We start from the raw sequence: 23,201 nt of genomic DNA on the forward strand, positions 1-23,201 counted from the left end.
GTTCCAGTTTCTCCACAACCTCGCCAGCATTTGTTGCTTGCTGTTCTGTTAAATTTTGCTATTTTGACTGGGGTGAGATGATATCTCATAGTTGTTTTAACCTCATCAATTTTAGCCATGTAATAGGCATATAAAATGGCCATTAAAACCAGGGAAGTACTCACTCTTCCGAGCAATGACACATAGGACATCAGAAGGTTAATATTTGCTCAGGAATAAAGCTCAGTAGGCAGGAGAGAGTGGGCCAGAAGGATTAATGGAAATGAGAATTACAGACAGGAAATCAGAAGAGTGTGATTACAGTGTAATACATAGTTATTGTAATTAATAACATAAAACAAAATTATATACTTGGTTGAATGGGAAACCAAATTACTCTATAAATGTTCACTTAAATCACAATTTAAAAACATAATAAATTTTTTTTAAAAACATAACAACATTTTAAAAATAAAATATGTATTAGAAATAGCCCCAGAGATCCCTAGTGAGTCCTTGGTCTCTATCATTCCAGTAACTCTGGTCTTTTCAGTAAATTTCAGTTTTGGTCTGTATTTTTCTCCCCTTTTAACCAAGACCTTCTGTTGTGTCCTTCGTCATCCTGTAGATAGTGTTAGCCACATACTCTGTAGTTCTTCTGGTCTTGGGCTAGAAGAAACTATGGTTTTCATGGGCCATTCATTTTATAAACTAATTTCTTCCTTAAGTCTTTATTTTCTGTATTCTCCATTGCTCCAAATGTAGAGAGACCAGTATTTGTATCTTAGGTGACTTCTTATAAACTATTCAGACCCCAGTCACTACTTGCCACACTAGAATGCGAAGCTTGATTTTTAGGAACTATATTATGGCAATTGATTTATGTTCCCTTATACTATGTTCTATAATCATCAAACCTAGTAGCGTACTCCCACAAGGTGTTAGGATATGTATAAAAAGTTTCCATACCTATATCCCCTGTGGTGTGTATTTCTCTATTATAATATGAATATACATGTACATATGCACATAGGTATGACTATATAAGCCCATATATGTTCCTGTTTGCCCTCACATGCAACATCCATTTGGCTTACATAACTCCCTTTGTATCCTCTCACAAATTTTTTACTGCTGTTGCTGCATTTGTAAAATTATATATGGTATAATAGTTACTGTTGCTGCCTTTTATGCTTGTATGTTTCTTTCTCTGTGTCTTTATTTCCCTTGGTCATGTAGTGCCTACTTTATACTGCATCCTGCCTTTCCTCTCACTAGAGTTAATGCATATCCACTATACACTACTGTCAACTGTTAGAACAAGGCTGCATGGTTTAAATCAGGAGAGGTGTGTGTCAGGGTGATATCCTTTCTCCATAATTATTCAATCTGTGTGCTGAGCAAATCATTTGAGAAGGTGGACTATGGGAAGAAGACTGTGGTGGCATTGGAATCGTAGAAAGGCTCATCAGTAGCCTGTGCTATGGCAGATGACACAGCCTTGCTTGCTCAAAGTGAAGAGGACTTGAAACACTTGCTACACAAGAGCAAAGACTACAGTCTTCAATATTATTTCATCTCATCAAGAAAACAAATATCCTCACCACTGGACAAATAGGCAACATCATGATAGAAGAAAGATTGAAGCGGGGTTTGTTGTTTTTACAATTTTGTTATGGTTTGCATACAAAATATTTTTACTTTGTGTTTCATTCATGTACATTGTGTTTCATACATTTTTTCATTAACATTGTGTTTCATACAATCATTCTCATTCATTGTGTTTTATAAAATTAATCACCTTTGAACTACACCCACTATCACCCCATCTTTTCATGTTCCCACTGGATCTTTGCTAACTCCTTCACACCCCCTTCCTCTACTCATTAAATTCTGCAACCCCATGATTCCCCTCCCCACACCCCTTTACCCTCAGGTTCCCTGTCCACCTCCCCTTCCCCCTTTGGACTTTTAGATACATCCTACTAGTTATCCTTCTATTTTTACAGTGATGGTCTTACAGTTTTAATAATTTAATTTTATTTGAATCTGCAATCAACACCTATGGTTAACATTAGTCAAGAAATCAAAAGACATGTTGCATTGGTTAAATCTATTGTCAAGGACGTCTCCACAGTTCTGAAGAACAATCAGTTAAAGACTAAGATATGTCTGAGCCAAGTCAAGATCTTCTCAGTTACTTCCTATGCATATGAAAGTTAGAGTGTGAATAAGGATGACAGAAGATGTGATGCCTTTGATTTGTGGTGTAGGAGAAGGGCACTGAATATCCCACTGGCTGCCAAAAGAACAAACAAGGCTTTCTTGAAGGAGTACAGCCAGGGCACTCCTTAGAGACATGAATGGGGAAACTGTTTTACATATTCCAGGTACATTGTCAGGAAAAACTAGTCCCTGGAAAGGACTAGTCCCTGGAAAAAGAAGGAGAGTCAGAGAAGATCTTGAAGTTGGATTGTTTTTGAAGAGGGTGGGGCTGACTGATGGGGTGGTTGTTGTTATGTTTGGTTTGGTTTACTTTAAAAAAATTCTTCCCCTGATAAACAGTAGGAACTCTAACTCTCACCTGAGTTTCTGAAGCTTTCTTTAATCATATTAACAAAATGAGAAGTATTTAGACAGGAAATACATTGCTCCCACTTATGGCCACCCACTCCCTGGGTTAGATTGTAGGACTTTATGGAGGTTTTGTGGGTGATGCAAATGGTTTGCTTCCCATTAGTAGCTGAAAAGCTGAGAGTTTGGATCTACTTGTCAGTACTACAAAAAAAGATCTGGCAATCTGCATCTATCCCGATTACAACCAATAGAATCCTGTAGAACTCAGTTCTACTCTTTAACATATGGAATTGACTCCATGATAAAGTATTTCTTTTTGAATGAGGACATAGATCTCCTGGTGCCTAGTTGTTAACAGAAAGGTTGATGGTTGGTGTTCTAGAGGGTTTTGGGAGAAAGACCCTAATAATCACTGGAAAACCAATCATCGAAGATCCTATGGAATACACTAGTGTTTGTACCCCCAGAAGTACCATCGGTTGGGATTGACTCAGTGGTGGCTGATTGGAGAATAGGGAGTTAACTGTTAACTTTTTCATAATTTGGTGATAGGAAAGCTTCATTGTATGGGGCAATTTCTTTTATAACTGTGTTGGGATGATCAAGGGCTCGTTCCTGGTTAGATGCTCCTTTGTCCTCTATCTGGGTGGACTTTACCTTGGGCTTTGTCAGTGTCACAGTTTCTCCATAGCTACTTCACTGTCGATTCCTGACCTATTTTATAGCAAAGGATTGAAAATAAAGCCATATTCAGTCAGAAGAAATTTTGCCTGGTTTCTTTGAGTTTCCCCCAAATTTTAGATACAACTTGGACTCCCCTAGTCTTAAGAAACCAGAACCTTGGTTGTGGGCATTACTTTTACAGCCCAGCCATTGTTCTTCCTGATCTGCTTTAGTCTCTGAAACTGCTTGTTGTTGTTCGGTACCACTGAGTTGGAACTAACTCATAGCTGATCCTCCAGTGGGTTTTCAGAGGCAGTAAATTGCGCAGGAGGAGATTGCTCATCCTTCTCCAGTGGAGCAGCTGGTGGGTTTGAACTGTGTACCTTTGTGCTGACAACACAGTTATTTATCACTAAGTCACCAGAACTTCGTCTGCAACTGACAATGGTGTCAAAGTGAAACATGTCCTTGGCGATAGGAATGCCCATGTCCTTGCCAAGTCCGCAGGCTCGCAGCCTGGAAGTCATGGATGGCTTCATCACCACTTTGTCCTTCATTTTTTTCTTTCTTTCTTTGTCCCAGCTTCTGACTATGGGCTGTTTCTTTCGGATGAAGACCCTAGGAAAGGCATTTGGCTGGAAGCAGGCAGAACACTGGATTACTACATGTTACGAAATGGGGTACGTATGCTGTTGATTTTTCCTTTAAAAAAAAAAGTCCATGATTGTCTCGCTTTAAAGAAAAGGTGAGAACCGACTGTTTCATGTAATATGCGTTTTGTAAGCACTATCCAACTGGTAATAGGAAATGACAACAATTCAATCTCTTAAAACTTTACTGAGCAATCAAAGAATTTAGGAGTTAATGGTTTAAGTGCTTTCTCTCTGTCACTATTAGAGTTGGTAATTAGGAAGTAAGAATCAGCACCTTCTGGATGTAGGAGGTGATAGCAAAGTACAGGTAGCAGTGAGGCGAAACCAAAATGTAGTCCTCAGGTTAGTTGGAGATGGGATGGTCATCACTGTTGGGTCTTCCAGTAAATAACAAGTTAGAGATAATAACTGTCTATAACAGCCCCCCCAACACATGTTAACTACCGTATGTTAAGCTTTTATTCAGCTTAACTCACAAGATACTAGATTTTGGAAGCATCAGAGGGACAAGGCTTATTATTTATCATGTAAGTCTGCATCCTATAAAGCTAGAGAGAAGTATATGATGCCAACTGATTTTTTTTTTATTCCACAGTTCTAGTTTTTAAAAGTATAATGTTATGTGCCATTGAGTCACCTGCGACACATTGTGACCCTGTACACTACCTCTGAAACCTGCCCTGAGCCAATTGCATTGTCGCCAGCAGACCCAATCCCTTTCTCCACTCGCTGAGTCAATCCATCTCATCTTAGGTTTTCCTCTCCTGTGCTGTCTCTGCACCCTGCCAGGCGTGATCTTTCTCTCCAAGGACTGGTCCCTCCTGGCCACATGCCCAAAGCATGTGAGATAAGCCTCAGAATCCTTGCCTCCAGGGTTTCACCTTGCCTGGGTTCACCCTCTCCAGGACAGATCTGTTTGTTCTCTTTTGTTGTTGTTGTTGTTGTTGTTTGGTGCCGTCGAGTCGTAGATGACTCATAGCGACCCTATGAACGAACAGCCTGAGCACTGTTCGTACATAGAGTTTCCGGAGGCAAGCCATTTCAGAAGTGGATGCCGCTCCTGCTTCCAGTTGTTCTCCTTTAAAAGTATAATATAAAACTAAATTTTTTTCTTAAAAAAAAATAACTCCCAAATTTATTTTTTTGCCATTATTAGAGATTCTACACTGTCATTAAAAGCATATCCCGTTACTATGAAGAATTAAGGAGTGCGATAGATATCCTTCCTCACATATATATATTTCGTGACAGTTGTTTCTGACAGTGTAAGAGCTGGAGAAACACTACTGTTTTCTAAAAAGGAAAGTAAGAATTTTCTTGTGCTAATTCTCACCAGAGCAGATAATTTCCAGCCTTTCAGAAAGACATATGCCACTTTGATTTTGTGGGAGGTAGTTTTATGTAATTGTGAGCTGTAAAAATGACTTCTTTGGTTATGATTTCACTACCTGGTTTTAAAGAGACCTTGATTAACGTAGCTATTTTTAGCACTAAAGTCCCCAATGGTTAACACCCTCTGCCAGTGAGCCCTTCACAGTTGGTGGTTCTAGTGAAAGGTCTACTTCCTTTTTAAAAAATCCATCTTTGGAATGCTTGGGAGCACTGTGATAATCTGACCCACAGAAGGGCGTCCTGACTTGGAATTTACTTGGGAATTGACAACTAAAACTGAAAGGGACAGTTCCTTTTTGTAAAGAGTCCAGGTTGGCGGGCTGCTTCCTCACTCAATACTGCGTCTAGACCCACATGTGTCATTATGAGCTGTTTGCATGGTTTTTATTCTAGGATATTTTGGAATATAAAAAGAAACAGAGACCTCAGAAAATCCGGATGCTGGATGGAGCTGTGAAGACAGTGATGGTGGATGACTCCAAAACTGTTGGGGAACTCCTGGTCACCATTTGCAGTAGGATAGGTGAGCATTCGTAGGTTTATTCTTTTCTTGTATATATGTTGTTTTTGTTGTTGTAGTTGTTGTTAGGTGCTGTCAAGTACGACTCATCAACAAAAGATCTGAACCCTGTTCTGTCCTGTACCATCCTCATGCTTCCTGACACACAGAGCCCATTGCAGTAGTTACAATGTCAGTCCACCTGGTTGAGGGTCTTCCTCTCCTTTACCGACCCTCCATCCTGCCCAACATCATGTCCTTCTCCAAAGAATAGCACCTCCTAGCAACATGCCCAGAGTATGTGAGGTGAAGCTTCATCATTCTTGCCTCTAAAGCGTTCTCTTGGCTGTCCGTGGGGTTTTCAGTGCTCTTCTCCTACAGCACAGCTCAAAGGCATCAGTTCTTCTTCTGTCATCCTTAATCATTGTCCAGCTCTCAGATGCATAGCAAGTAATCGGAAAGACTATGATATGAATCAGATGCACGTTAATTCTCAAACTGACATCATTACTCCTCAATAATTTGGAGAGGTCCCTAACTGAAGATTTTTCCAGTGCAATGAGTCTCTTTTATATTTATATATATATGACACACACACACACATACACACGCGTCTTCCCTCTTCTTTTTCCCCCTACCACCTCTATTTGCTATCTAGACATTTCTGAATATGTTTTCACATGAAGATTTATGCCCAGCCCCAAGAAAGTGTGTACATCCTCCCAATTTGGAGATTCATCAATTGACAGTGCAAAAAACTTGAATTTTCCTCTTGTTAAGTCCTAACTGATAGCTTCCCCCACCCCTTTCTCTCAAAAATTAAAGGCATTTTCAAGTTGGAAATAAAGCTTTGCCAGTCATATTGCTGGTTTTCCTATTCGTTGCTGGGATACTGTGTCAGCATCCCGGACAGCCAGCATCTTCTAACACCTGTGGTGACAGCCTGCACGATTGACTCTTAGACAACTGTTTTCCTGTTATTCTCCCTGGGGAACGAGTCACAAGTCAGCCTTCTTTCTACAGCAAGCCCTTCAGATCCTGGGAGAAAGTTGCCTTGTCTACCTTAGTTTCGTCTTTGTACAGAGGAAGCCTGATTCCTTCAGGCACTTTGGGTTTGACATTGTTTTGCTTTCCTTTGCGTGATCACAAAGTTGTTCTTGTTTCTCAAAAATTAGACTAAAGAATTGAACACGACATTTTGAATGTGATTTAACGAGTTAAAAAGCCCTGCATTTCATCCAGCGTGATTGCAGGTGTGTCACATGGAGTCACCTCCGTGGGCCTTATGCTGGGAAGGCCTCTTTTCTCCTTGGCCACTCTGAGCTCCTCTGCGTGTTACAGACCCCAGGCTGACAGGTGGTGTCGGCAGCTTCATCACCTGTAATTATAATCCAATGTGTACTTTTAGGAATAACAAACTATGAAGAATACTCTCTAATCCAAGAAACTATGGAAGAAAAGAAAGAAGAAGGGACAGGTACACTCAAAAAAGACCGGACACTCTTACGAGATGAGAGGAAAATGGAGAAGCTGAAGGCCAAACTGCACACAGATGATGACTGTAAGTATTTGAGATGGAAAACGAGTAGCTTTTAACCAGATGTTACTCCCCTCTCATCAGCCGTGGGACACAGGGCAGAGTTCTCTTTTGTTTTTATTTTGTCTTTTTCTCTCATCTGTAATATTTCCATTTGTGTAACTTCCTTAAAATTTAAAGACGCTAATGTAATTAAGCTACTTTTCATATATTAAAAATTCTTTTAATATCAGATATGAAAATTGCATGCACATTTTCTCTGTTTTCTTAAAATATTTAATGTTCATTTGAACTATGATCCAAATAAGAGTCGATGTTACATTGCTTAACTGTTTTCGCCAATAGAGTCTCTCTCTTTTATATTGTCATGGCACAAGTTGTGTGTGTGTGTGTGTGTGTGTGTGTGTGTGTGTGTGTTGGAGAGCTGGTTGGTAATAATAGAGTGCTGCCTACACAGTCTGGATTTTGTTGATGTATGTGGTATCATTTAATATGTTCGTCTGGCCTTTCAATTCCTTAAAACTAGAGGGCTGATTGGATTCAGAAGGAGTCCTGGTAGAACCTCTAGGGCTTCTGATGAAAATGTCAGCAGTTTGAATCCACCAGCCATTCATGGGAGAAAGATGGTCAATCTCCTTAAGAGCTTTACAAGTCTCAGAAACGTGGTGGAGGATTGTTTTAGTGTCAGAACTGGCCCAATGGCAGGAGGTTTGCTTTTTGGAATCAGACTCAGGTTTGTCCGTGTGTGAGCATGCATGTATGCTTATGGATTCACGTGGTCACACTCATTCATTGCTTTTGAATCAGAGCTAACTCATAGCTGATCATCCAGCAAGTTTTCAGAGTCTGTAAAATTGTGCAGGAGGGGATTGCCATCTTCCTCTCATGGAGACCTGAACTGCCAGCCTGTGGATGGGCAACACAACTTTTTACCCACTAGGCCACCAGAGCACCACATACCCATATATATTTTTTCATATTCACATACATAATATTGTTAACAGCCATTGATGATCATGGCCTACATTCATTATTTTCTTCCTGGTTAAAAAAACAGTAATGTGATTCTCTCATCTGAAAATCATTTTCTGTGGTCACACAGCTAATGTACGCACACCGCATGTGCCCCAAAGCCCATGTGACATGTCACTTGCTACCTGATCCTCCCCAGGGAGGGCCTTACCGCCATGCCACGGCTCCCCGCGACCTCCCTGCCTCTCCCTTTTGTTGTTCTTGCCTTTGCTGCTGCATTGGGAAGATGTCATCATTGTCCTTGTGTCTATTGATCTTCAGTGGAACTGTCATTTCCTCTGACCCTTTGTCCCTTCTCTTTTCTCTCTGACTCATTTGATTTCCAGTGGTGTGCTTCTTTCTGAGCAGGACTTGAAGGGACAGATCCAGAGGATTTATTAATAGGTGCCTGGTGCTCCGCTAGGCATTGTGGGAGATGAGGTCAACCAGACATAGGCCCTGTGCTGAAGGCGCTTCTCACCTCGTGAGACTGCTAACCAGTGTTTAGCCACATGTGCATGTTAATCGTAGTCCCAGGGCAGAGCATAGGTACGAGAGCTGTGGGAAAGGTGGAGGAGTGATTGATTCCAGCAGTCTTAGATGTCAAGATAGCAGCCCTGGTGGTGCATCAGTTAAGTACTCGGCTGCTAGTACCTACAGGTAGGAGGTTTGAATGTGCCATTGACTCTGAAGAATAAAAGATCTGGTGAGCTGCTCTCACAGAGATGACACCGTGAAAACCCTGACAGACAGTTTTACTCTGTCTTATGGGAACACTGATTTAGAATCAGAACAACAGCAGCAACAATGACATGTACTAGGAGAGAGTTCTCAGGTTGGGTGAAGCTTAGAGGGACCCCGTGCTGGGCTTCTGCTATCCAACCCTCTAATGTTTACCCCTTCTCTCTTCCCCCCTCACCTCGCTCTGATACTCTCTCCTCCCATTACTTTTATTTCTATTCTTCTCTTTTCTAATTAGTGTTGAAGCTAAATCCTTATGCCCAGAGTTAATAAATTATTTCACTTGATGGGACTGCTCTTTGGTTAAAAGAATTGCCCAGTGTGGGTTATCTTAGCACAAAGCACTCATTCCCTTACTTCTCCACTCAGCCAGGCTTCGGTGTGGGCTATCAGTTCCGTCTGAGTGAGTTAGCTCCCTTTAGGAAAGGCTCGGAATGTTTGCTCTCATTCCTTCTGTGGGGCATCAGATAGTACAAATGAACTTCCTTATCAAGGTTACAGACAGCTCAGTTCTAACAGTAACCAAGAATTGGGTAATAGTGATGCAGAAACCAGCATGCCTATCACTCTACTGTTTGGTAAAACCCCCTTTAATTAAGAAGAAGCATAAACAGTTCTTTCGCATGTCTTACTGTGTTGCAGTAAATTGGCTGGATCACAGCCGAACGTTCAGAGAACAAGGAGTAGATGAAAACGAAACCCTGCTGCTTAGACGGAAGTTCTTTTACTCTGATCAGAACGTCGATTCACGAGACCCGGTGCAGCTGAACCTGCTTTATGTTCAGGTATGGTATTTGATGCTCAGAGCTGAGATTGATGAGCTTGCTGGACGCGCCTGACCACGAGCAGGGCTCTGCTCCAGCTTCTATCATGTTTATGATGGAATCCCGTTCCCAGCAGACACTGCACGTGGGCTCTGTGCACATTTCTGGCTGTAGCTCAGGTTGATCCTTCATGCAGGCTGCTGGCTGCCCGGATTGGCACCTGCTGTCCAGAACCTTTCTTCTCTGTCTGGCTTGGAACGACAGTTGTGTTGACTGCGCTGATGCAGTGCTCCAAACACAGTACAGCTTTCTCACCTGACAGCCAGCAATACGACAGTGTGTCAGGCAGTAAAATTTAAAAAATCAGTAATTCTCATTAACAGAAAAGAAGCCTCTCAATAACCTCTTATGTCGTTACCATTAACTAATTGTTTAAGCTTGGATAAGTCGTTTAACTTAATCTGAGTTGTAGTTTCCTAATGTATAAAATGTGAGCATGGCATTAGGTCAACCCCAAGATTTCACGGTACTCAAAGATAGTTTAATCTTTCACCTCATTTTCTTTCTCCCTTTCTCACCCTCCTTCAATTTAGTTCTCTTATTTGCCCATAGAAATATTATATTTATTTGGCTGTATTTATAAATAAAGTTTATTTAACTGGCTACATATATTTATAAATAAAGTTTTATTAGTACACAACTCAGAGCTGATTTTTAAATTAGTGTGTGAGGAGTGGCATTGAAGGAAGGCTGGAGGGGGGAAGTATGAAAAATTCAAGATATCAGGACAATGACAGAATCCTTGTTGATTTAGAGTGATAGCTCAGGGCAGCTAATGTAGACACACTGGAGGGCATTTTGGGATCATAACTAGAGAGAAGGGCTCTCTGGTGGCCTCGTCCTTAGGAAGTTGCTAACCCAGTGTTCACACCTCTCTGGTAGTTCAAATGGGCAGTTACTTCTCGTGCTAATTACAGCCTCAGAAACTCAATGGATAGTCAGCTATGGGCCATTTCCAACTTGCTGGCAATGAGTTGAACTAGAGAAGGACAGAAAAAAGACGGGTAAATAACGATAGCAGTGTTGGTGGAAGGCCTCTCACACACTGAGTTCCTATTTTGAGGACTGTGCATGGCCTTACTATTCCCCCTTAGTGTCTTGAGTATTCTTGCTTATTTGTGTCTGCCCGTCTGTCTCCTTTTGATTTGGAATCTGGAGTTGGATTACTTTTTACCTCTACAGATTTCCTCTGCTAGCTTTCTGATTTCAGGGTCATAAAAAGTAAACTGTGCTTTTATTTTGGCCTCTGTGAACCTGCTAATTTGAGAACAATTTTCTTTGTCTCTATTTTTCATAATCACATCTGCCTTCCTAGATTATAATCAAGCTTTGTTTTTATATACTGGACAGTACTGATGCCTTTTATATTCAAGCAATTTGGAGTTAAAAAGAAAACAACTGGTCTTTTCCTTTTCATCTCCTGTGCTACTCCCGACGCAGCATTGTGAAAGCATGCTGGTGGTTGGGCGGGCACACGTCCTCTGTGGACACTGTTCTGGAGCAGGATGTGCCTGTGCAAAGATCAGCTTATCACCTCAAACCCCTCATGCTTTTACTTCTTGTTATATTTCAGGCTCGGGATGACATCCTGAACGGCTCCCACCCCGTCTCCTTTGAAAAGGCTTGTGAGTTTGGTGGATTTCAAGCCCAGATACAGTTTGGACCTCATGTGGACCATAAGCATAAACCTGGATTCTTAGAGTAAATGAATGACCTTTTCTTTTCTCTCTCTCTCCCCCTCTCCCTCTCCGTCTCCCCCTTCCCCTCTCTTTCCCCTCTCCCTCTTTATTCTTCTCTCCCCCTCTATCTTCTCCTCTCTCCCCCTCTCCCCCTTTCTCCCCCTCTCCTCCTCTCTCCTTTTCCTAGTTTTTCTTTCTACGTAGTTGTTTTTGAGCTAGCTAATCAAAACACACTCCATATCCTGGTGCAAATCAATTGTGAAGATCTTAACTTTTGCTCGGTTAACTCTCTGGTCAAATTTTCAGACCCTGGGAAAAGCAAAATGACTAGAAATCCACTATTGAAATGATGACTGTAAAGGTTATTCAGGTTCAGGTTGTGTGGTTTTCTCTTTCCTATCCTCGGATACCTCTAGACTTGAGGGATGTGCTTCTTCTATATTCTGAAACTTCTACCCATGAGAACATCTCTTCATTCTGGGCCAAATACTGTTGTCATTATTTTATTCTTTTAGGCTTCTATATTAGAGGCATTGAGAATAAAAGAGCATCCTTTTATTTTTTTAATACAATCTTTATTTTCATTCCTCATTGTTCTGAAAGTATGATGTACACATTAAGTATTTGGTCCCTTCTTTTGGCCCTTTTTTCTTCTTTTATAAAGTTATGGGAGTGATTCATTCTGGCTCTCTTCTTCTAGATTCTTCATGTCCCCATAGAACAGGGGCTTCAGTTGGGTTTTCTGGAGATGCTCGGCAGACAGTACCTGTCGGCCCCAGGCTACAGTTTGTCAGAGGTCTTCTGGCCCCTTCTTCAATTTTTATGTCTCTGAGGGTTTAGTGTATTTCTTCCACTAGGGAATACTCTCTTAAAGGAAAACAAACCCAACACTTTCTTTCTGTATGTCTGATATTTCCTTTTTTACTTCCTCTTATTGAAAACGAAACATGAGGATGAGGAGGGGAATAAAGAAAATTTGCTCGTTGCTGACATGTTCAGTATCGTGTTACCTACAGGGCAGCTTGTAGTCATTGGAGACTGTTAGGTATCTGATGAGAATGCCCATTATGAGAGGGAGGATGAGAGCTTTCAGCAGGCATGAGACACGTTCATCAGGTCATCAGTTGTATCATGTCCGTGTCCATCAAGATAAAGTAAATGCTCACTTGATACTTGATCCCCCCTTCATTCTGGCTTCAACTGGTGGAAGCCAGTTGAAGCCAGAATATTCCCCTGAGTAAGAAGGAAACCGGACCTTAAAGAGCTTGGTGGCCTAGACCACAGGAAGTTGTGCTGCTGACCTAAAGGCTGTGCTTCTCTGCTGGTTCGAACCCACCGGTGGCTCGGAGGGAGAAAGTTTCCTGGCCTTGGAAGACAGTAGAGAGTCATCTATGAATCACTTCTGACTCAATGGCAGTAAATACAGGAGTAGCCTGCTGTTTTGTCTAAATGGATTTGCTTCAACAAATCCTCTACCCTTGGGCTAACAGATCCCAGGGAGAATGAGTCTTATGGTCTTCAGTGCCTTGATTTTGTGAGTAACTCTGAGTCTTGTCACTTACTCTGATCTATATCATCCAAAGGGGTCGCGTGGTCCAAGGCTCCTCTAGAACTTGTTCCACTTGGCTTTCTTTCTGTAGGAGCCACAGGAAGCTAGTATTTTTCTCTGTTATGTGGAACCACAGATATCTTATGGAAGACCAGGTACACATGTGCACATAGTGTTACCCACTGCACATCCTGATCTCACAGCTCGTCCCTTAGATACGCTTGTTTCCATAAACCTGAAGATTATTGGCCATGGAATTTGGTAAATTGATATCAAGAGCTAAGTAGACCCCAGAGGAACTATTGTTTCTTTCTGCGACTGTGAGAGATTGATCAAAAGTAGGTAAATAAATGGAGGGGAGATTTAGGAACTAAATATTTTTTCAAAAACAAATGCTCATCTGGTTTTAGCTTTCCTAGCTATAAACCTGTGTGGTCCTATTGAGGAAGAGATAAATGTAACCATTCAACTGGTGCCTAAAACTGGTCATATGATGGTGACAACCTGCTCATTTAATTAAAGCCTCTTCTCTAGAAGCCTGGGACAATTTTCAGTACCCCGTGTGAACTGAGAAAGCAGTTTGTTATTTGTTGGCTAGAGAAGGAGGCACACAGTTGCTAGCTGCTGCCAAGTTGACTTCCAACTCATGGCAAACATATGCACCACAAGATCAAATCTTGTACAGTGCAACAATGAATGAATGAAAACCCAAAATCTCTGTAAATGTTCATTAAAACTAATAAAATTTAATAATTAAAATAAAGTAAAAAAAAAAAAGATCAAATCTTGTGATCCATGTGGATTTCATGGATTGATTTCCTGAAGTAGATTGCCAGACCTTTTTTCCTACTCCTTGTTTGGAAACTGCTGAAACCTGTTCAGCATCATAGCAATCCACAGGCCTCAAGGGACTCTTGTGATGTGAAGAGCATTGACCAGGAATTGAACCCAGGTCTTCTGCATCAAAGGCAGGAATTTTAACATTAAACTCACACTGCACCTGTTCACAGTTCCTTTTCTGCAAATGCCTTTTCACTTCAAAGACATTCCTGTGCTCAGGGCAAAGTTGCCTTTATTAATCTCCAAGTATGCAGTAAAATTAAGCTTCAAAAGGTGAATACAAAGTCTTTTTGTGTCTTTTCTTTGTGTCTCTGGTTGTGCCAGCCAGCTCACAGTGAAAAGTATTGTACCTCTGACTGCCTGTACCTTGATTACAAACCCCCGATTAGCATCAGAGGGTTGGCAGTTGGCCTTAACTGTGTGCACTGTAATTTGTGATGTATTCAATGCTGCGTACTCACCCTCATTAATAATGTCTCTCCCTTTAATCACCTGAAATGGCAAAGGTTATGTAGTTTTATTCAGTCTGTTTTCTTGTTTCTCAGCCTATGTGATAAAGCTCGTGCCTCTAGTGGTAGGTGTGTACAAAGATTCCAAATTAAAGTGAGCTCTTTGTGCCTGTTGGCAATTGTTTTTCCTTACAAAGTTGATTTACTTTTTAATTAAACTAAGTCTAGCTTAGGTAATGAGGCGTTTTTATTTAATGTAGATATTTAATTGTGTGTATTATTATGCATACTGCACAGGTTAAAAAAAAAGCTTCCTCAGGATGTACATCTCCTTTTAATTAAGGAAAGAAAATTAATAAGTCCACATTTTCCCGATTTTAAGTTGGGGAGCCCCAGGTCCTGTTTTCAGGGATGTAGATCCCCGAGCTGTCCCAAGGGACAGGCTGATCCCAGTTTTTCTGGATTTGGATCTACAGCTAGCTTTCCTAAGTGCTGTTCATTTGAATACCAGATAACATTAACGATTTGTCCTAGAGCCAGGCTGAAGAAAAAGTCAACCAAAGATCTCAACCACATAGCTTCTGAGTGAAGTACAGAGAGAGAGGTTTAATGAATACATTTCATTTTTCAAAAATTTGTTTAGCATTTGTGCTCTAAAGACAGCCTGTTATTGTTGTTGTGTACCATCGAATTGGAACCGACCTATAGCTGACCCTCCAGTGAGTTTTCAGAAGCAGTTAATCACACGGGAGAAAATTGTCCATCCTTCTCCCGTGGAGTGGCTGGTGGATTTGAACCATGTGCCTTCAGGATTGCAACGCAGCTTCTTGCCACTAGGGAAATTTATATGAGACTTTCTTTTGCCTTTCTTCAGTCTCTTTTGACAATTTCTGGATTCAGAATAATTGAAATGGGTAATGGGAAAATTTCCCCAAAATTTGAATCTTAAGGAATAAATCTTGTATTCTGTCTCTGCAATTCTTACACAGAGATAGGGAAAAGCTCCTAGAAAGATAGGGATATATTGTGCAGAATTGGTGACATTTTGAAGCTAGATTAAAAATTAATTCTCCCAAATTAAGCCTGATGTGCTTTGTTTTCAGGACTCCTTTTCTCATGGTCACTTCCACAGAATCCCAGATGGAGCATTTTATGGGAGTGTCCAGTATAAATAAGACGGTAACTCACATATGATTAACACAACAAAACAAAACACACCAAACCCTCATTGCCACCAAGTCAAAACTGACCCATAGCTGACTCATCAGCGAGATTTCAGAGGCTGTAAATCATACAGGAGGCGACTGCTCTACTTTGTTCTGTGGAGCAGCTGTTGGATTTGAACCACCTGCCTTTGGGTTGGTAGCACAACTCCTACTAGGTCACTGTTGTTGTTGTGTGCTGTCATGTCAGAACTGGCTCATGGCTGACACTCCAGGAGGTATTCAGAGGCAGTAAATCACACACGAGGAGAGATCTCTTATTAACATTTATTAATTATTTCTTACTAGACATAATTTGAAAAACTTATTGTTACTACATGTTGTCAGATTCTTAATTTTCATTAATGCTCATAAGGCACAATTAAGAATTTGACAAAATGCAATAGCCATAATAAAAAAATAAACCTCATGGCATACCAGGAATGCTTGAAAACCACGATCTCTTGAAGTGTGTTGTTAGCCAGTATTACACTGAATTCATGTCACAAGCAGTCTTTTTACTGTCAGGAAGCAGACAGGAGGCCTGTGGCCTGTGCTCCTTATAAAAACAGTGCTGGCTATCTCAACAAGGGTAATTGTGTGTGAACAAGAAATAAACAGTATTTGGATTAGACTGGAAAACTAAAACTGTCCTTAGTTGTGGGTGATGTGATTCTTTACATAGATAATTTAACAGGACAGAGCAAGATTTAGGGCTGTTATACATAGGGTTGTTGTGAGTCACAGGCGATTCCATGGCACATAACAACAACTATTAAATCTCGTGAGAGTTTAAAAAGAAAAAAGATTAGAATGTACCAAATAGTATTTTTTTAATCTAAGTAACAATAGCAGTCAGAAAATGCAGTTCCTATGTAATGCAACATGTAATTTATATTAGAATGAAACTGTCTACAGTCCTTAATATCAAGCTAATTAAGTGATGAAAGTTTGATGAAGAGCATAAAAGAAGATCCAAATGAATTGAGTGATTGCTATGACAGTCAATAGGCAGAAGTCAAAGTCATTGCCATAGAGTGGAAACTGACTCCTAGCTGACCCTCCAGAGGTGTTTTGGAGCCACTTTTGGATCCTACCCATCATACGTGTGAGGCATTTGGTTTATCAGCACAATTCTCTACAGATTATGCCTCCACAGCTCCCTACAAGAATATATAGGAATGTGTTAGGAAGACCAGAGTGACAACTAACAAATGTGTAAATTGGGTGAAGGGAAAAGGCCTACACAGTGAGGAGCTTATGAAAAATTATGTTGTTGTTATTGAGTACCTTTGAGTTGGGACTGACTCATGACTGACCTGCCAGTGAATTTCAGAGGCAGACAATTGCAATATAGGAGATTGCCCATCTTTTTCCTGCCAAGTAGCCTGTGGATTCGAACCACATATTTTTGGGTTAGTGGTGCAATTCCTTACCAGTAAACCACCAGGACTCCCTATTAGAAATTATAGTTATTTAATTATTTTATTCATTAATGGTAACATATTAGGAAACAAAATGTCTAGGAAAGATTTGTAAACTTGAAAATAAAAAATTTTTTTAAAGGTAGAAACTAATGTCAAAAAAGTTATTAGGTGGTGAGGGAGGAAGTTTGTGACTTTGGAGAACTCTATTTTTCATTTCTATAAAATAGGGAAATGATCATATGACAATTTTACATATAGTTAAACTTGTTTATATATAAATTATGAGGTATGTGCTTTTCTGTACATTTGAAATGTTTCATAGTTGGCATCTATTTAAGAAAAAAGTTGTAGTAGCCTTTATTTAAAATAGTAAACACCTTTTCATTAATATTGAGTAGATATCAGTCATGAATCATGTAGCGTGAAGGAGGCTTGAGGAGGGCCTGAAGCATTTGATAGAGAGGGTCAAGGGCTGTAATCTACAATATGGACTAAGCTCAACATCAAGGAAATGACAGTTCTTAACACCAAGCCAGTTGGCAGCAGCATGATAGATGGAGAAGAGATTAAGATTTTTTTAACAATTTCAGCTTGATTATTACTTGCTTTCCACAATTAACACTCTTGGCACCAGAAGTCAGGAAATCAAAAGACAAATTGCATTAGGGAAATCTGATGTCTGAAACCACTCTAGAGTGCTGAAGAGTAATGATGTCAGTCTAGAGACTAAGGTGCGCCTGGTCCAAGCTATGATTTTTGTGGTTATTTGCTATGCATCAGAGAACTAGACAGTGAATAAAAAAGACAGAATAATAAATTATGCCTTTGTGTTGGGTGCTAGAAAAGAGTATTGAACATTCCATGGACTGCCAAAGACCTAACAGGTCTGTCCTGGAGAGGGTAAAACCAGGTGTTCTTTGGAGACAGGATTTTAAAGCTCTGTCACACATACTTTGAGCGTGTTGCCAGGAGGGACCAGTCCTTGATGAGGGACATCATGCTTGGAGGGGTGGAAGATCAGCAGAAGAGAGGAAGACCTTGGAGGAGATGGATTTGCACAATGACAGTGGGGGTAGGTTTGTCAGAGACAGTGAGACTGGCTTAGGATAGAGCAGGGTTCAGAGCTATTGTACATAGGGTTTTAGTGAGTTGCGGTTGACTCAAGAGCACTTAACAACAACAAGCATGTGGAATACACCCAGAGTACTAAAGAGCAGTGATAAAAGTTTAAAGACTAAAGTGTAGCTGAGCCAAGTCACGATCTTCTCAATTGCTTGTTATGCACCTTAAAGTTGGACTAAGACTGAAGAGTCAATGCCTTTGAGTGCAGTGTTGGGAAGAGTACTGAGTATCCCAAAGACTGTTAAGAAAATAAACAAGTCTATCTTGAAGGAAGTGCAACCAGGGTGTTCCTTGGAGGCAACGATGGTAAAACTTTGTCTCACATACTTTGGGTGTGATGTAAGGAGGGGTCAGTTCTTGGAAAGCTGGAGAGTCAGTTTCAGAAAGACCCTTGGGAGGATAGATTGACGTGGTGTCTGTAACAGTGGGCTCAAGTAGATCAAAGATAATGAGGATAGCACAGGATAGGTTATATGTTCTTAAGGTCACAGTGTGTCATAGCCAGTTTGACCACTCAAAACAACATGTGGCAGAGGCGAAATTAATGGGAGCTGGTGTTTAGGCAGAAGTTTTATTGTGTTTTTCTTTGATTAAGGTTTTTGGGTTTGGTTTGGTTTGGTTTTGCCTAATCTGTTACTCTGTGTGTTACTGGAGGTGGAGGTGGAACAGGTCCAGTCGTGTAGATAAGTAAACAGTTGTGGAAAGTTTTTGTTCTTGCTGGCCATAGCCATCTTCTAGTGCCTGCATAGAAGTAGTATTTTATGGGCTCCTTTGAAATGTTTTCCTGAGAAATCAAAATACAACTACTCTGGAAGGCAGTTTGGCATTTCCTCAAAAAGCTGAACATAGAAATTCCATATGACACAGCTATCCACTGCTTGGAATATACCCTGAGAAAATTAGAACTGAGGCACATCACAAGAACATGGAAACAGCCCAAATGCCCAGCCACAATCGAATGGATTGAGAAATTGTGGTACATTAACATGAAGGAATACTACGCAGGAGCAATGATTTTGAAAATCAATATGTAACTTGGGAGGAACTGGAGAGCATTATGCTAAGTGCACTAACTCGGTCCCATAAGAACAAATACTGTATTAGACCATTATAAAAATAGATAACTAGTAAAATGTGTATGAGGATTAAAGATGGGAGGGCAGGTGGGAGCAGAGGGGTGATGATGGGTGAGATGGGGGGCGGGTAATCATAGGGTTGCACAATTTGATGAGTAGAGGGAGGGATGGATAAATGAAATGAGAAAGATTCATGTGAAAAACAATGTATACGAACTTTGTAAGCAAAACCAGTATAAAAGTTTTATTTTAAAAGAAAGATCAAGGGAATTCTGTTGTCAACAAGCAAACCTTTTGACACAGTAGGAGATCTTAAATCAGCTTTTCTCTTGACACAGACTTCCTTATAGACTCTGCGGGGGTGGGGGGCAATTTGGCAGTAGATTCTGTTTTCAAATAGTGAAGCAGGTAATTCAGCTTTGGCTTTTTACCAGCTATGTATGCATTGCCTTCACTCACCATCAGTTGCTGATCAAATTAACAGTCAAATACAATTGAAAGTCATCTTCATGCCTTTCTGCACTGTTGTCTCTATGGTTTGCTTCTTCCCGGTTTTCCTGGTACCCTTCACTCATTTCCCATTTCAGTGGTAGTAGGTTTTGTTCTCATAATGGTGCCCTCACTGTTTCCCACTAACAGCAGCTCTGTAAGGTCTGTGTCTGCTCCCCTGGCTGCTTTCAGCCCAGAGCTTCTGAGTGTGTTCCAGCCCCGAGTTGCCAGAGTGTTGGCCCCTCCCCACGTTGGCTCGGGATCACAGAGCTCCTGCATGGCTGAGCTAGACTCTTGAAGCCCGCTCCCCACTTCTCCATGCCATCTTCCCTCTCCAGTTCTTGCCACCGTAGTCCTTATTGTCACTATTTGATCGGAAATTTCTGCTATTTTGCTCTTCTTCTTAAGTAAAGATTCTAAAGGACTGATAAACAGGATGCTGTTTGACTAGAAGATCACTGGCTAAGGACTGTCGTCTCTGGAGCTATACACAGAGATTTGACTTGCTGAGGGCGTGCCTATGAACAAGTAACTTAGCTTCCCTCACCCTCAAATTACACATACAAATGCGATTATTTCCCCCTTCTAGAGCTTTTAACAAAATTTACTTGATAAACTTATTCATGAAAAGCAGTTGTTGTTGTGTGTTGTTGAGTCAGAACTGTCTCCTAGCTGACCCTCTAGTGGGTTTTTCCGGGGCAGTTAACTGCATGGGAGGAGACTGCCCATCCTTTTTCCATAGAGGAGCTGGTGGATTCAAACTGCGTACCTTTGGGATTGCAGCATGGTTTCTTACCACGTAGTCACCAGAGCTCCCTAAAGCACCTCTAATATGAATAATCGATCAGTGACAGTTGTTATTATTAATATCACCCACTGATTGCTAAGGAGTTGGTTCCAACTTGTGGAGACCCGCCGTTGGGTTTCCAAGGATTTCGAGTGTCTAGAGAACAGCCTGCTGTTCTTTTTAGATGTCTTTGAGGTGATTCTGTCAGGTTTCTTTGTGTGACTGACCCAAGCCTTGACCAAGCCTGCGCCCTCTCCATACAGTCTCCACGGTGCCTGAGCTCATTTTTGTTATAGCTCTGAAGCTCATTGCTATTTATTCCTCCTGTTGGAATCCCAGCATGATGTTTTTCCAGAAATGCCCACTCCTGGGAACATCCCCAAAGTCTTTGAGATGCAGTCTCACTGCCCTGTCCTCTCAGGGGCCCTTGGGCTGCACTTCACCCAGGACACATTTGTTTGTTCTTTTGGCAGGTCCACAGGGTGTTCAGTCCTTGTCATTCACACCTGGAACCTCTGTTATCATCCTGGTCTGAGCTGATGCTTAGCTAATTCCCTTGGTCAGTTAAAGTGCAGAATCCTAACAAATGATCCAGGGGTAGAATAACAGCAATATTAAATCAAATTGATGACGGTGATAACAAATTTTTAGAAGTTCCTAGCTTTAAAGCTAAAATAACCTCAGGAACCAGTTCTTTTTCCTTTAACCCATTCATATCCCAATCTTTTGCTGCAAGAGCAATGATTGTATCTTTGGGAGCAAGTTCTACTTGTATGAACCACACCTCTATTGCATACTTGTTCAGAAAATTTAAAGATAATTTTGAAACAATTTGAGCACTGACTTTGTCTTTTTCATGGTTTGTAATGTTCTCATTTGCATCTAATTTAATAGCTTTTTCTAAATATCTACCATTAGGAAGCCTTTGTAGTACAGTGGTTGAACACTTGGTTGCTAAGCAAAAGGTTGATGGTTTGAACTCACCTGCCTCTCTGAGGAGGAAAAATATGGTGACTGGTTTTCATGAAGTCTTACAGCCTCGGGAACCCTTCGGGGTGACTGCACTCTACCCTCTGGGGTTACCACGAGTCAGAATTGACTCGGCAGCATTAACTTTCTGAGGCCTTCATTAACTCCTTTTTTAGTATGATTCTAGCGATTTATGAGATACGGCAGTATATTCCTTACTTATGGGTGTGTAACCAACTACAGCTGATAAGAGAACAAGTCAAAGTGACCTTGGTATGGGTGCTGCTTCAGCAGGGAAAGTGTGGGGCTCAGAGAGTGGAGTTTCTTGGTTGCAGACATGCATCTTTTTGTGGACTTTTTAAAAAAACATTTATTTTTGTTGGTTTGCATGCAGTCTTTCATATTCATTGTGTTTAATTCATGTGCAGTTTGTTTTATACAATCATTCATATACATTGTCTTTTACATCATTAATTACTATTGATAATGCCTATTCTCACTTCATTTCCTATTCCTTCACCTCCCCCTCCCCCCACTAACCTCTGCTATTCTAGTGATTTCCTCCCTTCCCCTTCTCCTCTCCCTTCTTCCTTTCCCCTTCCTGCTATGAGCGTTTACACACATCTTGCTCCATTATTTTCCTATTTTCACAATACTGGCTGTATGCACTATTTGTCCTTATAAGCTTGAGTTAGTTCACTCAGCATAATGCTCTCAAGACACTCCTATGTACTATAGTATTTTATGAAATTGTTGTTTCTTAGTGCTGCATAGTATCCCATTGTGTGAATTTACCCACATTTTATCAATCTGTCCATTTGCTGATGGACATTTTGGCTGCTTCCATTTTCTTACTATTGAGAATAAGAAGAAGGTAATAAGCTAGCTTATCGGTGAAGGAGAAGATGTAGTATTGTTATAGTATTGAGAAAGGATTGCCCATACAAAACTGACAGTAGCGTTCTGAGGAGAAGTAAGATCTTAATACACAAACTGTAGATAGATGTCCTCTTAAATGGGAAACATTTGAGAAAAAGGATAGTACTTTGTTTGACCAGAACTTGCTTAATTAGGAGAAAATTTTCCAATCAGATTTGACAACCTGCCCCATTTTCTCAGAGAAGGCTGCCAGATTTCACTTGTCTGCATGTCCCGATGCTCAAGAGCCGTCCACACTCGGGCCTGGTAATCAAAACAACAACTGAGCTGGAACTGCTGTGCGGCTGCCTGGCAGGCGGTGATGACAGGCTGCCTGCCTGCACCGGCTTTCTGCTGACACCCTGCACTTTGCTCATTTACTGGGGAAGGTGCATCTCTCACACACGCACACACAGAGTTCATATTTTATAATGCTTTAAGATCCCACCAAGTCCATATTTTGAGACACCAGGTTATTACCACTAGTGCAAGCTTCAGGAAATTCTTTTCAGTACCCACTGGAGAGTGGAGGGGATGTGGGTGAGCTGGTTTTGCAGAATTGAGGGCTGGGCAGCTTGTGGCAGCACAGCTCTTTCTTGGCATAGACTGCATACACAACCCATCCCTGGCTGGCCGTTAGACACTATGATGCTATATGGTTCTGGTCACATCATTATCCTGATAGATCCTTTTGAGGTTAGATTTGGTGAACTTCGCTGAGCGTCGTTTTGTTGATGGCATGGGAGCTGCTGTCTAGAAGCCCACAGCTGCCATCCATGCATCACTGCTGCTTCACTGCTGTTGTAGGTGTGCTGCTG

General features: G+C 41.0%; 1 protein-coding gene across 1 annotated transcript in view; it reads left to right on the forward strand.

The window, feature by feature from the left end:
* TLN2 (talin 2) overlaps positions 1–23,201 on the forward strand; it is a 282,673-nt gene that overhangs the window by 8,625 nt on the left and 250,847 nt on the right. Inside the window, exons 2-6 of the mRNA XM_006899628.1 lie at positions 3,802–3,899; positions 5,658–5,787; positions 7,172–7,324; positions 9,695–9,837; positions 11,450–11,577. Of these exons, the coding sequence (XP_006899690.1) occupies positions 3,802–3,899; positions 5,658–5,787; positions 7,172–7,324; positions 9,695–9,837; positions 11,450–11,577 (652 nt within the window). The remainder of the gene's footprint in view (positions 1–3,801; positions 3,900–5,657; positions 5,788–7,171; positions 7,325–9,694; positions 9,838–11,449; positions 11,578–23,201) is intronic.

Source organism: Elephantulus edwardii, unplaced genomic scaffold (assembly GCF_000299155.1).
Source record: "Elephantulus edwardii isolate Elephantulus edwardi_28Jun2011 unplaced genomic scaffold, EleEdw1.0 scaffold00263, whole genome shotgun sequence".
In the NCBI taxonomy this organism is placed as follows: Eukaryota; Metazoa; Chordata; class Mammalia; order Macroscelidea; family Macroscelididae; genus Elephantulus; species Elephantulus edwardii.